The 16413-nt window shown below is 47.4% G+C and overlaps 1 protein-coding gene across 2 annotated transcripts; it reads left to right on the top strand.

Annotated features, from left to right (window-relative positions):
• Positions 1–4732: 4732 nt before the first annotated feature.
• On the top strand, positions 4733–15763 carry ZSCAN20 (zinc finger and SCAN domain containing 20). 2 transcript variants are annotated; one of them, XM_068964620.1, is made up of 7 exons: positions 4733–5140; positions 7535–7700; positions 8124–8200; positions 8478–8562; positions 10131–10814; positions 13501–13929; positions 14505–15763. In XM_068964620.1, exons 1-7 carry the CDS (start codon positions 4733–4735, stop codon positions 15761–15763), a joined length of 3108 nt encoding a protein of 1035 aa, XP_068820721.1. The 2 variants fall into 2 exon arrangements, with proteins under 2 accessions (XP_068820721.1, XP_068820723.1); XM_068964622.1 differs by lacking the exons at positions 8124–8200; positions 8478–8562.
• Positions 15764–16413: the final 650 nt, after the last annotated feature.

Below are 16413 nucleotides of genomic sequence, written 5' to 3'. Positions count from 1 at the left end.
ACAGGTTGGACAGACATGTTGTAGCTGCTGTGATCTGTTGAACCCACAAATCAGATTAGGCTTTCTACTTAAAAACCTTCATTAACTCCCATCACCTATGGAATTAAGTCTAGATAATTTAGCCTGACGTTCAAGACCCTTCATGAACTCCCTTTCCATCCTAGTCTTCATGCTGGTATGGTTATCACCATATCTTGGGGAGGCTGTTTGATTTTCCACCATTATACATGCTGTTCTCTCTGCTGAGAACACACATTCCCCCCAGTCTCTGCTCAGAGACTCAGTCTTTTTTTTTTTTTCCTAGAACCAAATCAAATGTTACTTTCTTCATTTAAGTCACCCCTTCACGCCAGCTCCCACAGACCTCTTTTATTGCATTTACCACATTTGATAATAATTATCTGTGAGTTTTCTGTTGCTGTTGTTGCTTCCACTATACTGTGAGTATCTTCAGGACAGGAACAGCTTCTGCATCGCCTCCATTTCCCCATTGCCCAGCCCAGAGTAGTAAGTACTTAATGTAAATCAAGCAAATCAGTAAATGCTTGATGAGTATGTGAATAAAGACTGTCCAGGGTGAGCACTGCTGTACCAGGCTTGAAGACTGCTGCTTCTGGTGAATGCCCAGGGGCTGTGCGCTTCAGTCTTCTGTCAGGGTTGTCTTTGCTGGCAGCTGATTCAGTGCCTGTGGGACTTTAAACCAGAGGCGGCAAATGCAAAGAATATGTTCCTTCTCCACCTCCTGTATCTGGCCGTCACAACTCAGTGGTCACAGGACATGTTCACATGGGGTGCAGAGTTCTTAGCACAGTTGACTGTAGTTGGTGCTTTAAATGAAACCTGTTTGCTGTCCCTGGTTTAAGTCCTTACGTGTAAGCTCGGGCTGCTCTAAGCAGTAGCCTGGACAATCAGCCAAGTGAGCTTGATAGACTTCGGGAACTCCCAGTTTCTTTCTCTTTGGAGGTCACAGACTAGTCTTGACCTTTCCCAGGAGACTGGGGCACATCTTCTCTTGCAGCCCGCCATTCACTGGGGTGACGCCACTCCCCATGTCTGCGTGCACACTCGGGGAGCTGGGATGCCTCCCTGCTCCCCTGGGTTTATAAAGGGAGCCTGGCTCTGATGACACATCCTTCATTGCTGAGGGACTCTGTACCCTTTCTAAATCTTCCTGGCTATTGGAAGAGACCTTTGAGATCATTTAGCTGAAAGGTGGCAGGGTAACAGCCCATGCTGAATGAAGCCTACCATCGCACTCTAGTTAATCCTCATAGTGTTTGAAACAGTTTTGAGTTGGTTGCCAGCATTTAGGAATCCAGAGTTCTGGCTCCTCTGAGAAAAGCTGGAAGGCCTGTGAACACGGGGCCAGTTGTGTTGTGGTGCTCTGTAGCTGGCCGAGTCCCTGCTCCATCCATGTACTCATTTACATTGCCTGACCCCGTGCCATTTACATTTGCAGCCACTGGTTCTAGTCTTCCTGTCCTTTGCTATGCACCCTCTTACTAGGTGGGGAGCCTGGGGCACCTGATGAGTCTGGCTACTGCAGTCTGGCTAGGTGGCTGCCAAGGCCATGTGACCTGCCCACATCATGCAGCTGGTAAAAGGCAGGAGTGGAGCTGGTACCCCGATCTGCTCACTCCTGTCTTCATGCTCTCTCCACTCTCCATACCATCTTCTCAGGGGTCTGGATGACTGGCTAAGCTGTGCAATGGTTAGGAGAAGTGACTGGAGAAAATGAACGTGGGCTCAGATCTCAACTCTGCCACTTGCTGGTTGTGGAACCTCACACAAATCTTCACAGAAGCTCAGTTCCTTATATGTAAATTGGGGATGTAGTGAAATCATACGTTACAAGGATAATTATATAGTAAAGTCAGCACAGAAGGTGAAAATCATATTTAGCCAAAAATCACAGTCAACTTGAAAATCCTTTTTGGCAGGGAGCCATTTCGTAGCCAACATGCTGTCTCTCAGTAAGCTAATATCACAGCCAGGTTTTCTTGGTTGAACGTTAGATGAAAGAGTTAGCTTGTGTTTAGGGACCACACTGTATGAAAGACACTCTGCTCACTGTCAGTGGAGAGGGAGGCTTGGGGCAGCTCAACCACCCTGGGGACCAACAGTGTCATGAGGATCATCACCACGTGCTCTGGAATAGACACATAGTGAATGGAACTGGTTGCGTGATTTAAATTATGTCCTTTCATTCTCTTTCTGGTGTTTGTAAGTGTGTAACTTACAGATCAGTATAAGACAACTCAACATTAATGACCCTTCAGCTGCTTGCCTGGAAGATTCAGTGAGATCTTGAATGTAGAACACTTTGCACCAAGCCTGGCACCCCAAGGGCACTCATAAAATGGATGCTCTTTGAGGTCGCTGACCCCTGTGAGCCCCCGCTATTTCTGGTAGTCTCAGGACTGAGGAGGGCCCGTGTCCATTTTCCCTCTGTTCACTCTGCAGGAAGGCTGCTTTCCTGACTGTATTGACCTCCCTCTGTGGCTAGACTGCTCTTCATATCTAAGTTGCTGCTGCTGCTGCTGCTGCTGCTGCTGCTGCTAAGTCACTTGAGTCGTGTCCGACTCTGTGTGACCCCATAGACGGCCTCCCACCAGGCTCCCCCATCCCTGGGATTCTCCAGGCAAGAACACTGGAGTGGGGTGCCATTTCCTTCTCCAATGCATGAAAGTGAAAAGTGAAAGTGAAGTCGCTCAGCCATGTCCGACTCTTAGCGACCCCATGGACTGCAGCCTACCAGGCTCCTCCGTCCATGTGATTTTCCAGGCAAAAGTACTGGGAGTGGGGTGCCACTGCCTTCTCCATGTCATATCTAAGAGAGTAGCAGATAAGAGAGTAGAAGAAAAATCTTTCAGATTTTGTTCAAAACTAACCTTTGCAACTTTAAAATCTTCGCAGAAGAAAAATACATATTATCAGACTCTGGGTCTGGTGGGACTACTAAGTGCATGTTTTTGTTAATGTTTGCTCTGTGCAGGAGCGTATGCTTTGCTTGCTTACCAACTCTCTCTTTCAGTAGATGGTAACTTTGATGAAGGTGGAGACTGTCATAGTCACGGTTGGTGACTCAATATAGTGCAGGGTTTGTAGTGGGACTCTACATACGACTTAGTGAGTTAGGCTTTGTGTGAGACAGTGATGCAAATGTGTTTGGACTAGTGCATGTTTAAGGCTGTGGTTTAAAAAGAAATTTAGTGACTTCCCTGGCGGTCCAGTGGTTGGGACTTCATCTTCCAATGCAGGGATTGCGAGTTCAATCCCTGGTCAGGGAGCTGAGATCCCACATGCCTCACAACCAAAAAAAAAACGAAAACACCCAACAAACAAAAACTTAAAACAGGAACAATATAGTAACAAATTCAATAAAAGACTATAAAAATGGACCATATTAAAAAAAAGTTTAAAAGAGAAATTTCATGAAAGGTGAATCCTTTAGCTCAATATAAATTATGTACCTTCCATAGCCCATTAGGTTTTTGGTGTACTTGATTTACCATTTTCATAAAAGGCAAAGCTTCCAGTGGTCCTGTTTATCAGACGCCAGGTTGGGCACTGTGGATACAGAAATGGTAAGGTGCAGTAGTGGCCCTAGCAGTACAGTCAGATGGGACTGTCAGACGTAAGAACAGGTAACTACAATAGTGTCAGGTAACACCTGTGTTAGAAGTGCTTGCCAAGTGCTTTGGGAACCCAGGATGAGGGGAGTTGAGTTTTGGAGAGCAGGGAAGGAGGCTGGGCATGACAAGAATGTGTCAAGAAACTCTTAACAGATGAGGGGACTTTGAGTTCGTAGCTGAAGCGCAAGCAGGAGGCTGCCAGGTGGCCATGAGTCCTCTTCCTAGCCACTCACTGTCTGTGTGGAAGGGCTGAGAGCGCCAAGTAGACCCAGCTTGGTAATGAATGGATGTGGGGGATCTTGGAAAAAGATGATAATCACGTTTCTGGCATGGGTACCTTATTGAAAGGTGGTGCCTTTGCTCGATAGAGAGTTCCAGAAGGGAACAGGTTTGCAGGGGAAAATGATGAATTTAGTTTTTGACTAAATTTGAGTTGGAGGTGCTTATGAGAGTCAGATGGGAATGCATTGTAGGTGGTTGGACTTTGGGGTCTGGAGACAGGTCCTGGCTGGAGTTTTGGGAGTCATCAGTTTAGAGGTGGTGAAAAATGGCAAATGCGTGGGATGACCAAGGGGGGAGTGTAGAGTGAGGGATTTTGCAAAGAGAGCACCGAGAGAGGAAAGCTTATAGCCCAGGAAGAAAGACCTTACGGAGGGGGTGTGACATTTGGAACCTAGCTGGAGGTGAGGCTGGACTTGGGACATGTGTGGCGGGAGGAAGGCTGGGCGGGGACCAAGCACGCCAGCCTGGATGCCCAGCTAAGACATTTAGGGTGTCCCAGAGGATTTTGTACTGTGTGGTCTTCCTCTGAGGTTGCTGGCTGCTGGTTTCCGGGGCAGACTGTGGGCTAACTTCCTGCTTTGGGAGAGGGCATCTCTTAGTAGCCCCGCCCCATGCAAAGCAGTGGAAGGTTTTGTGGAGGCGGGGAGGGGGGAAGCTGAGGCTCCTGATGCTCTTGTTCATACTGTCCCTCGTCTTTGTGCCTTCAGAGCAGGGGGAGCCTTTCCTCTCCCGAGAGCCCCTCGAGGACACACTGCAGATGCAGGAAGACGCTGGACATGGAGAGCCCAGCTGAGGGGAGACGTCCAGGAGAGACCATGGCCGTAGCCTTAGAAGCCCGGGCCTCCCCGCAACAGGAGCCTGAAGAACTTGTGATTGTAAAGCTGGAGGAGGACTCCTGGACGCCAGTCTCGCAGCCCAAGAAAGACCGCGATCCCGTCCCCGGCCCCGAGGCTTCCCGCCAGCGCTTCAGGCAGTTCCAGTACAGGGAGGCGGCAGGGCCCCACGAGGCCTTCAGCCAGCTCTGGGCGCTCTGCTGTCATTGGCTGAGGCCGGAGATCCGCCTCCAAGAGCAGATCCTGGAGCTGCTGGTGCTGGAGCAGTTCCTGACCATCTTGCCCCGGGAGGTCCAGGCCTGGGTCCAGGCCCGGCACCCCGAGAGCGGTGAGGAGGCGGTGGCCCTCGTGGAGGATTGGCACCGAGAGGCCCAGGCCATGGGGCAGCGGGTGAGTCAAAGAGCCTGCTCTCCAAGGAGCAGGCCTGGGAGGCAGTGGGGCTGCTACCAGGTGGATAATGGCCAAAACCACAGTAAAATGTTACCAGTCATCTGATGTGTACTGATCACTGCTATATCCTGGGCACTGTTCTAAGTGCTTTCCATGTATCTGCTTATTTCATCCTTCAGCAGTTAAATGATGCCAGTACTGTTTATCCTAGTTTTACCCATGAGGAAAATGAAGAAAGGTCATTGGATCAAGGTCAGTGGCCTCTAGAGAGGCAGGATTTGAATTCAGGCAGTCTGATTCCATACTCAGCATCTGTAACCATTGCTCTAAGCTGCCTCCCAGCACCATAGTCACAGTACATTAATTTGTATTGTGTTTTATACTTAGAATCTTTTTAAAGTATGTGATCTCTTTAGTTTACAGCAGGAATGTAGGTAGACAGAAATAGCATCATTGTCCTTATCTTATGGATTAAACAAGGCCTCCAAAGTCAAGGCTCATGAGGCTCAGTCAGTATAAACCAGAGCCTGAACCCAGGTCCTGAGGTTCCAAGTTGATTGTTTTTTCTACTATATAGCAGATGTCGTACCTGCAAACCACAGGAATTGAAATACCTCTGAGTCATGAGGCTCAAATGAAATATTAACTGACATTTATTGAGCATTCACTGGGCCTCAGACACTCTTCTAAGCTTCCTGTGTGTATTCCTTATCTAATCAACCCAGCTGCCCAGTAAGGTACCCCATAAGGTAGGTACTGCTGACATGGCCATTTTCAAATAGTTCAACAGACTCAGGTAAGTAACCTGTCCAGATTTATAGAAAGGGTAGAGCTGAGATAAGGGATGTGAAAGTATTGTGGATTTAACATTCACAGTTTCAACAATTTACAAGAGACTCTGAAAGCCCATGAAAATAATTTATAATTTTACTATGACACAAATTTTGAATCCTTCTTCGAAGCTGGTACTTGTAGAACAAGTCCTTCAGGCCACTGTGGCCTGAGCCAGCCAACCAAAACCTTCATCTCAAAGTAACCTTGCTGCGCTAATTTTGTTTTTGTGCATCTTTCTGTTTTACAGATAGGTTCATTCGTGTCATCTGTTGGATTCCACGCATAAGTGATACTGGGTGGTATATGTTTTTCCCTTTCTGGCTTAGCTTCACTTAGTGTGATAATATCTGGGTGCATCCATGTTGCTGCAGATGGCATTCTTTTGCTCTTTTTTTTATGACCGAGTAGGATTCCATTGCATCTATGACCCATATTTGATGAATTCTTAATTCACCCTTACCCCAATCAATATTCTCCTGATTTTTTGCCTCCCCATAGGCACTTGAGTCTGCTGCTTTCTAAAATTATTGTTGGGTAATGGCACCCCACTCCAGTACTTTTGCCTGGAAAATCCCATGGACGGAGGAGCCTGGTGGGCTGCAGTCCATGGGGTCGCTAAGAGTCGGGACACGACTGAGCGACTTCTCTTTCACTTTTCACTTTCATGCATTGGAGAAGGAAATGGTAGCCCACTCCAGTGTTCTTGCCTGGAGAATCCCAGGGACGGGGGAGCCTGGTGGGCTGCTGTGTATGGGGTCGCACAGAGCCAGACACGACTGAAGTGACGCAGCAACAGTCCCTAGTACTTCTGTGGATTATAAGATTGTAACTATAACAAAGTTATTTTTATCTTGAACACAAAGTTACTATTTTCTTAAAACATTGACAAGCAGGTGTTTTCTGTCTAAAAATGTCACAAAACATTGGTGGGTCTCCTCATTGGGAATGGCTTTTGATGATCACAACCCATCCTAATATATTTGCTCAGAGATAACATTCCTCTCTGTGAGAGTGTATTTGAGTTTTCAGATTGGTCAAAAGGTTTTTTGGAGTGAGTTTTTGGCAAACTCATTAATAAAGTTTGATAAAGGTGAATATTATCTTGGATTAAAAAAAATAAGGGTCAAGGCATTGTATAATAAAAGTTGCTATCTTTAATGTCAAAATGGGGAAAAAATAAAGAAACTCTGAAAGGCTGCAGAAAAACAGTGGTTACCTGTGGTGAGGAGTTGGGGAAGATACCGGACCGGTGGAATGGAGACAGGTGGAGTTTGGGGTATTTTCACTAATTATATCTCTGTGTGTTTTCTGTTTTTGAACCATGTGAGTGTTGAAAGTACCTATGGAAAAAGTTGAGCAGACAGTCCCACTGTGGTGGTATAAATGCTGGATTGTTTACTGAAGTCAATCTGATGACTTTGTCATACTTTAAGCCATCTTTGTTTTTTTTTTTTTTTAAGAGCCTGTTAACGTCTGAACCACAGTTGTAACTGTAAAGAACATGCCCTACCCTACCAGTTATTGAACTTATGATTGGGAATTTTGGCCATCTCTGTGTAGGAACTGGAGCTGCGTGCGGAAGATACAAGGTCCTTAAAGACAACGAAGGAATCTCAGGGCTGCGGGCCCGAGGGACAGTCCCAGAAGCAGTGGGTGAAGAACTCGTGTCCTGACCTTCCCGAGTATCTAGACACCAAGATGGTGCCACAGGCTTTGAAGGAGAGTGGTGAGTACCAAGAGTCAGGGAGTATCAGAGAAGAGGGCCGAGGGGCGGGGGTAAGGTAGAATGCCTCAGGAGGGATGTGCAGAATTCAGTGCAAGGGATAGAAGCGTGTCCAGTGGACACCCTGTGAAGTGATAAGATGAAACTCCCACTGGTGTTAGCAGGCCTCACTGTCGCTGAGTCCTGTAGCAGGCTCAGGCTGGGCCTGAGGCAGTTTGGTGAGCGTAGGAGTTCAGGGCTGACATCTCTCCTGGGGCAGCTTAGCAGCCAGAAACTCTCAAAGGAAAGTGAAAGCAGGAATCCACATTAGCTACAGTGGAAGTCTCAGTGTGATCCAAGCAGGGCTTTAGGAAAGCCAGACCTGACAGCGAGGTGATTTTTTTGGGAACCAGAACTTGAGTTTCAGAGATGCTTTCTCCTTCTCAGCTGTCCTCACTCCCCGAGTCCCTGCTCTCCCAAAGACGGGGAGCATCGGAGATTGGGAGGTGACCGCAGAGTCTCAGGTAAGCTACCTTTTGGTCCTCCTTTCCCGTCATGATTCTCCTGTGCCCTGACCCCAGCTCCTCTCCTTTCTTTGTGGCCCGCCGTCGGGTGCAGGGTGCTAGTCCTCTGCCCCTCCTGCCCTGTGTATTGGGCCTCTTCTCTTGGGTCGAGCTGAGGTTGCTGACTGGCCTCACACAGGCTATTGCTGTGTCCATTATCCTTCCTGGGGCCTGGCGGGATTCCCAGGCTGTTTTCAAAGGTCGGTGACATTTGAGGTCCTCTGTGTATGTTCCACAGGAAGCCCTGGGCCCCGACAGACACGCCGAGAAGGAATTCTGCATGGACCCCCCAGGAGACAGCTGTGGGAACGGCTTGTCCCTGGGTAAGGAAATTGTGCTCTCTGGATAAGATATGGTTGGGTTTGGGTAGTCAGTTCCCAAGGCGCGTTTCCTCACTCCCTAAGGCTCTTAGCTCTGAGAAGTCTCTGGAATTTCAGACCCGGCGAAAAGACATGCTCTTTGTGGCCAGCATGGTGGCCGCAGGGAAAGGGTGTGGGGAGCGGATTTCTGGGCCGGCAGGCTGGCTGCCAAGAGCCTGCCTGCTCAGGGCTCATTATCCTCATATCCTCAGTACTCACCCTCATCCTGGGGCTGCGCCCAGCCTGCCGGCCCAGAAGAAACCCGACTGGGATGACCCAGAGAGATGGGATGGGGAGGGAGGTGGGAGGAAGGTTCAGGATGGGGAACACATGTACGCCCGTGGTGGATTCATGCTTTTTATTTTTTTAAGATAAAAAATTAAAAAGAAAAGAAGAAACCCAGTCTCTTCAGCATCAAACAGGGTCCATCTCTCATAGCAGAGTCAAGTGAACTAAGCCCAGGAGATTGATGCGTTTAAATCACAATGCCAAAGAAATACCACAGGGCTCAAAATCCTTGCAGCCCCTATGACCAGCACAGACCCTTTCTCTGTAGGCACGTCTTCACGGGAAGTCAAGCCATAATGACCATTTCCCGGTAGAGTGTAAGATCAGTGAGAGGGGAGTGAGACACGAGAGCGGAATCAGGTAGAGAGTTGGTGCCGAGTCTGACTCTGGGCAGTAAAGTGAGACACTCAGAGCTGTTGGCTACTGCTGGGCAGTGTGTCCTTTTTACACATGATGAAAAGCATGCCTTTTTTTTTTTTTTTTTTTTTTACAGTGATTTCTGGGGAAAATAGTCTTCAAAGAACAACCTTTGGGAAATGCTGAACTAGATAATCCTTAAGCCTCTTTCACTCTAAACTCTTTCATCTGGTTTTCTTCAAATATTTATTTTAATTAAAGGCTTCCTATTTGTTGGGGTCAGGAGCTCTTGGGACACTTGTCCTTTAAATCTGGCCAAGTGTTTTGACATCCACGGTACTGGATGTCCAGAGGAGGGCGTGCTCCAGCCGCAGTACAGATTGGCTTGGCAACACCACCCAGCAGACCTGGGTGTTTTCTTCCTCTCTCCCTCGCCAGCCTTTGTCTTAGCTTTGTGTTAAAGCTATTTTGTGTAGGTGCAAAAGGTAGGTGCCAGTGGCATTTGAGACCTCAAGTTTCTAGCTAAGAGAAACTCAAACCAGACACACATGTGCACACACAGCCTTCCTTCCAGCCATGAAGTTTATTTTGATTTGTCTTAATTTAGAGTATGTGCCCATCTGTGGACCAGTAACAGCCCCTCTTTTGTATGATGTATTTTATCACACCAACCAAAAAGCAAATAAACAAAGCGGGCAAGTCAGTATATTTCTGGGGAGGTTACCTCTAGTGACCTCTCCCTTTCCTTTCAGTCCTTTTAAGGGAATAGCATGCAAATTTCTCATTAGTTTCTTGGAGTCAAATGATGTGTAAACGACTGTTTAGACAAAATGCTTTGCTTGACAGATCATTTCTACTTAATCATGGATCTTCTTCCTTTTGTATAGGAGTTCCAGTTTCAAAACCAACCATCATTGCCCAGCAAGAGCAGGGACCAGAGTTTTGGGGTCCAAGACTTGTAAATTCTGGAAAAAAGAACCCTGCAGATTACAGCTTGGATCCTGAGCAAACAAAACCAGCTCAGGCATTGGCCTGGAGGGACTGCAAGACCTGGGAAGAACGATGCCCGGTGCCCGTGGAGGATGTGAAAGTATCAGGTGTGCACTGGAGCTACGAGGAGACCAAGACTTTCCTGGCGATTTTGAGTGAGTCTCCTTTTTCTGAAAAGCTCCGGACTTGTCACCAGAACCGCCAGGTGTACCGAGCCATTGCAGAACGGCTGAGGGCACGGGGCTTCCTACGGACGCTGGAGCAGTGTCGCTACAGGGTCAAAAACCTCCTACGGAATTACCGGAAAGCCAAGAGCAGCCACCCGCCGGGGACCTGCCCCTTCTATGAGGAATTGGAGGCCCTGGTCAGAGCTCGGACGGCTATCAGAGCTTCGGACGGCCCAGGAGAGACTGTGGCTCTCCCGCAGCTAGGGGACAGTGACATGGAGGTGGATGAGCAGCAGGAAGGAGGCTGGGAGCCGGAGGAAACGGCAGACGACTGTAACGGTGACCTGGCCACCAACAAGTCCATCCAGGGGCCCGGGATCCCAGGGGGCCCAGCTCTGCTCCAGAGTCGTATTGGTAAGAACTTTGGGGCTTAGTTGGATTCAGATTCCAACCCTCCTACCAACCAAACCTCTGCTGTAGTTCAGGACACAGACTGCCAGTCTGGATCGATGCTGCCGGAGCAAGGTCAACCTCAAGCTCTGATCCTCTCTCCTGTGGTCAGTTCTCCTTGTCTGAGTTTCCTTAGAGAAGCAAACACTTAAAAACTTTTTTTTTTTTTGGATACAGTTTTTAAAGGTTACTTTCCATTTACAGTTATTGCAAAACTATTGGCTCTGTTACCCATGTTGTACAACTCCTTAGAGTTTGAGCCTGTCTTACAGCCAGTAGTTCGTGCCTCCTGCTTCTTACCCCTATATTGCCCCTTCCCCTCTCCACTGGGTAACTGCCAGTTTGTTCTCTATATCTGTGAGTTGGCTTTTTTGTTATGGTCACTAGTCTATTGTATTTTTTAGATTCCACATGTAAGTGATATTATACAATATTTATCTTGCTCTGTCTGACTTATTTCACCTATCATAATGTCCTCCAAGTCCATCCGCGTTGCTGCAAATGGCAAAGTTTTGTTCTTTTTTATGGCTGAGTAGTATTCTATTATATATAAATCTATCTATCTATATATATATATACACACACCACATCTTCTTTATCTGTTCATCTGTTGATGAACACTTAGGTCATTTCCATGCCTTCACAATTGTAAACAGTGTTGTTATGAACATTGGGGTGCACATACCTTTGCAAATTAGTGTTTTTTGTTTTTTGGTAAACACACCCAGCAGTGGGATTGCTGAGTCACTTGGTAGCTCTATTTTTCGTTCTTTGAGACCCCTTCATGCTGTTTTCCACAGTGGCTGCCTCAGTTTATTATTCCCACTAACAATGTACAAGGAGTCTCTTTTTTTCACATCCTCACCAACGTTTGTTATTTGTAGACTTTTTGATACCAGCCATTCTGACATGTATGAGGTGATATCTCTTATTGCTTTGATTTGTGTTTCCCTGATGATGAGCAATATTTGAGTGTCTTTTCATGTGTTGGTCATCTGCATTTCTTTAGAAAAATGCCTATTCAGTTCTTCTCTTGCTTTCTTATTTATCAGTTTTGGCTGCGCCGGGTCTTCCTTGCTGTGCCTGGGCTTTCTCTAGTTGTGGCAGATGGCTCTATTCTAGCTGCGGTGCTCGGGCTTCTCATTGCAACGGCTTCTCTTGTCTCAGAGCACAAACTCTGGGTGCGTGGGCTTTCGTAGCTGCAGCACGTGGGCTCAGTAGTCTTCTTCTCATTTTTTAACCTGAGTTACTTGCTTTTATTGATGTACGAGGTGTTCGTATATGTTGGATAGTAATCCTTCATTAGTCTTCCCTGGTGGCTCAGAGGTTAAAGCGTCTGCCTGGAATGTGGGAGACCTGGGTTCGATCCCTGGCTCGGGAAGATCCCCTGGGGAAGGAAATGGCAACCCACTCCAGTACTCTTGCCTAGAGAATTCCATGGACTGAGGAGCCTGGTAGGCTACAGTCCATGGAGTTGCAAAGAGTCGGATACGACTGAGCGACTTCACTACTGATCCCTTATTGGTCATATTGTCTGCAGATATTTTCTCCCATTCAGTAGGTTGTCTTTTCATTTTGTTGATGGTTTCCTTCACTGTGCAAAAAAGAAGCAAACCCTTAAAACCTTAAGGGACCTTAAAGAGCTAATTCAGTGTTTCTCAGAGGGTATTAATAGTAGTATGGGGATGATCATAAGTGTTAACATGAGTGAACTTTTTAATTTTATGTGCATGAACGCATCAGCCTGTGATTTCACAGGTAGTAAATTTAGGTAAAGAAAGATATTGAGTGAAGTATTTCATTGGTGTAGCAGCAATCATGACTGTGTATACTTGAACAGCATATGTTGAGAAAACACCCAGTCACTGCAAAAGTGGAAACCCAGAAGGCCAGGCTATGAAGTGTCATCTCTAAAGATACACAAGGACCAGAGCTCAGGGCTCCCGCCTCCACTCCTAGGTGGGTTTCCCTCCACCATGTCGCTTCCCTGGCCGCATCCTTTACCTGCAGAGGCACTGAAAATGGGTCACCTCCTTTTCCTTCTTCCACCAAAGAGGAAGGGGCATCCTCAGTCAGATTGTCTTACAACATTATCTGAAGGGATTCTCAGTTTGTTAAAAAGGAAATTTATAAAGCAAGTAGAGGACATGTATTGAATGGATGTGGAAATACAGAGTCTTCTGTATCTTGGTTATAGGCCTTTCCTTGATACAGTCAGCTGAAGCCAGGAGACTGGTCACCTGGTATAATACAGCTCCTTAAGTCCTCCCCTTTAGCCAAGACTCTTAAGTATTTATTATTTATTTATTTTTTACTTCTGGCCATGCCCCACGGCATGTGGGATCTTAGTTCCCTGACCAGGGATTGAACCTGCACCCCCTGCATTGGAAGTGTAGAGTCTTGACTACTGGACTGCCAGGGAAGGCCCAAGACACTTAAGTCTTAATAGACTCTTAGGAGGAGGCGGGTGGGAAGCCCTGGCATAGCCTTTCAAGAAACAGGGGTGCACTGTTTGCTGGTGCCCTGGGCACCTGGGTAGTCTCCAGAGTGCCCGTGCTCTAGGTGTTCAGCAGAGCAGGTGACCCTGATCCCTGATGACCTAGGCAAATCTCATCAAGTCTCTCAATTCTGAACTCTTCACTCCTGACAGCAGGTGTGCACTGGGGCTACGAGGAGACCAAGGCCTTCCTGACCATTCTCAGTGAGTCCCCATTCTCTGAGAAGCTTCGCACCTGTCACCAGAACAGCCAGGTGTACCGGGCCATTGCAGAGCGGCTGTGTGCACAGGGCTTCCTGAGGACCCTGGAGCAGTGTCGCTACAGATTCAAAAACCTCCTTCGAAGCTACCGAAAAGCCAAGAGCAGCCACCCACCTGGGACCTGCCCCTTCTATGAGGAGCTGGACTTGCTGATGAGGGCTAGGACCGCAGTTAGAGACATGGGGACCAGCAGGGAGGCAGCAGGTCTCCCTACTTCTGATCAGAGCAGTACCCAGGTTGTCAGCCAGGAGGCTTGGGACGAGATGGCAGGTGAAGATGTCATCAGACCTCCAACCCCAAGTCCTAAAACCTCAGACACTGGTAAGTTTTTGGTAATTAGATTGTCCACAAAATCTGCAAGTGCACGGAGACTGTGGGAGCCAGGCTCATTATCTTTTCTTTGAACTGAAAAAGAGAATGGAAATGAATAAGAAAAGGATTTGTGTTTTCCTGAGATTATCCAGTCTCTGGCTTAGTGTAATTTCCCAGATGAAAAAAGCAGCTGATCTAGAGTTTTACTTGGATCCATCTGGGCAGTTATAGAGTTCTTTCAATCTCATGTGACGCAGGCCAGACTGAATATACCAAGAGCAGGAGGTGTTCCTTGTTCAGCAATGGAATAGGGTGGTTGGCTAAGGAGACTGATAGCTGGCTGCCTGGGCTGGGCTCAGTGGTTCCCTGGGTGGAGTTAACCACATCTCAGACTCTGTTCCTAAGCTTAACAAGTCAGAAATGCAGGTGTGCACCAAAACCTGATCAGTTTCATGTTGGTCACATTTATAAGACATGAGATGTAAGACACAAGTACAAATTCAGGTTAGCCAAATTCACAAGGTGCAAGATCCAGGTGTATAAATAGACACTAACTAATGATTGGATTTCTATCCGTTCTCCAGGTTTTGAGATGAGGTGTGAGGATGAAGACCAGATTTCAGAGCAGGACCTTTTTGAAGATTTTCCCGGAACCTTATCAAAATGTACTGCTGGGGATGATTGCTACCCTCACGATTGGGGGGAAGATAGTGAAAATGAAAATAAAAGTAAAGGACAGTGGGGAGATCCATCCCACGAGCAGTGGGAAGAGTGTTCTTCTGAAGAGGACTTGGAAAAGCTCATCGACCATCAGGGCCTGTACCTCGCAGAGAAGCCCTACAAGTGTGATATGTGCGTGAAAACCTTCAGCCGGAATTCACAGTTAACCACCCACCAGCGGATACACACAGGTGAGAAGCCCTACAAATGCCTCGAGTGCGGGAAAAGCTTTAGTGACCGCTCCAACTTCAACACCCATCAGAGAATCCACACTGGAGAGAAGCCCTACGAATGCCTTGAATGTGGGAAAAGCTTCAGCGACCTCTCCAATCTTATCGCCCACCAGAGAATGCACACGAAAGTAAAGCCCTATAAATGTGAAGAATGTTGGGAAAGCTTTACTCAGAGTTCAGACCTTCTGAAACATCAGGGAATCCACTTGGGAGGAAATCCTGACCACTGTCGTGAGCCTGGGGAAAACTCTGGCCAGAGCCCATCTTTCAGTACTCACTGGAGGAACTCCACTGAGGGGACAAATCCTGAACAACCTCACAGTGCCAGTAAGAATGCGAATTCTCCTGGACCACAAAGCACCCATGCAGGGGAAAAACTGTATCAGTGTTCTGAATGTGGAAGAAGTTTCTCTAAAAGCTCTGCCCTCATCAGTCACCAAAGAATCCATACAGGAGAGAAACCATATGAGTGTGCTGAGTGTGGGAAAAGCTTCAGTAAGAGCTCCACACTGGCCAACCACCAGCGGACCCACACTGGGGAGAAGCCGTACGAGTGCATGGACTGTGGGAAATGTTTCGGGGAGCGTTCCAAGCTCATCACACACCAGAGGGTGCACACGGGAGAGAAGCCCTACAAATGCCTCGAGTGTGGAAAGTTCTTCCGTGACCGTTCCAACCTCATTACCCACCAGAGGATCCACACGGGAGAAAAGCCTTACAAGTGCAGAGAGTGTGGGAAATGCTTCAACCAGAGCTCCAGTCTCATTATTCACCAGCGAATCCACACTGGGGAGAAACCCTACAAGTGTACAGAGTGTGGCAAAGATTTCAACAACAGCTCCCACTTCAGTGCCCACCGGAGAACCCATGCAGGAGGGAAGGCCTCATAGGAAACACTGCCCTCCACAGCAAAAGAGAGAGAAACCTATATTGAAATCTTCCAAGATCCTAAGATGTATGCTAGAAAGAAACTGTCCCAATTTTTAAGCTTGGTGTGTGCCCAGGGAGGTTATCATGGTACCATCGAGGTAATTTGGATGTGAATTACAAACACTTAGGATCCAGATTTGAAGGCACTTTCTTTTAAGTATAATGTGTTTTTCCCCTGCAGAAAAAATCCCTACATAATCCTCAGGGTGTTCTTACATTCGCTGTCATGTGAGAGCTTTATCAGTCTCGGAGCAAGACTGGTAACTGAGGGGATTAGAGGTAAACTGGTGGCCCTGAGCAGTGATCCGAGACCTTCCCGTGCCTTCACACCGTCCCTGGGTACACATGCCTCATCGGTGTACACTGGCAAATTCTCATCCATGGCAGTTTTCCACTGGGGCATAACAACCTGGGAGAATTTTGAGACCTTCCAGTGAGAGGGGACATAATTGAGAATCAGTGACCTAGAGCAGGGGGTGAGCTTATCAAAGGGTAGGAACAACCGTGACATCATTCCTAGATCATTATTACTAGTAGCAAAAAAGTAGCCAGTGTTCCCTGAGCTTTTCAGCAGGCTCTGAGCTAAGCACTTTATATACATCTTCTCGTC

Source organism: Capricornis sumatraensis, chromosome 2, assembly GCF_032405125.1.
Source record: "Capricornis sumatraensis isolate serow.1 chromosome 2, serow.2, whole genome shotgun sequence".
Classification (NCBI taxonomy): Eukaryota; Metazoa; Chordata; class Mammalia; order Artiodactyla; family Bovidae; genus Capricornis; species Capricornis sumatraensis.
This window is presented reverse-complemented; position numbering and strand designations above follow the sequence as displayed.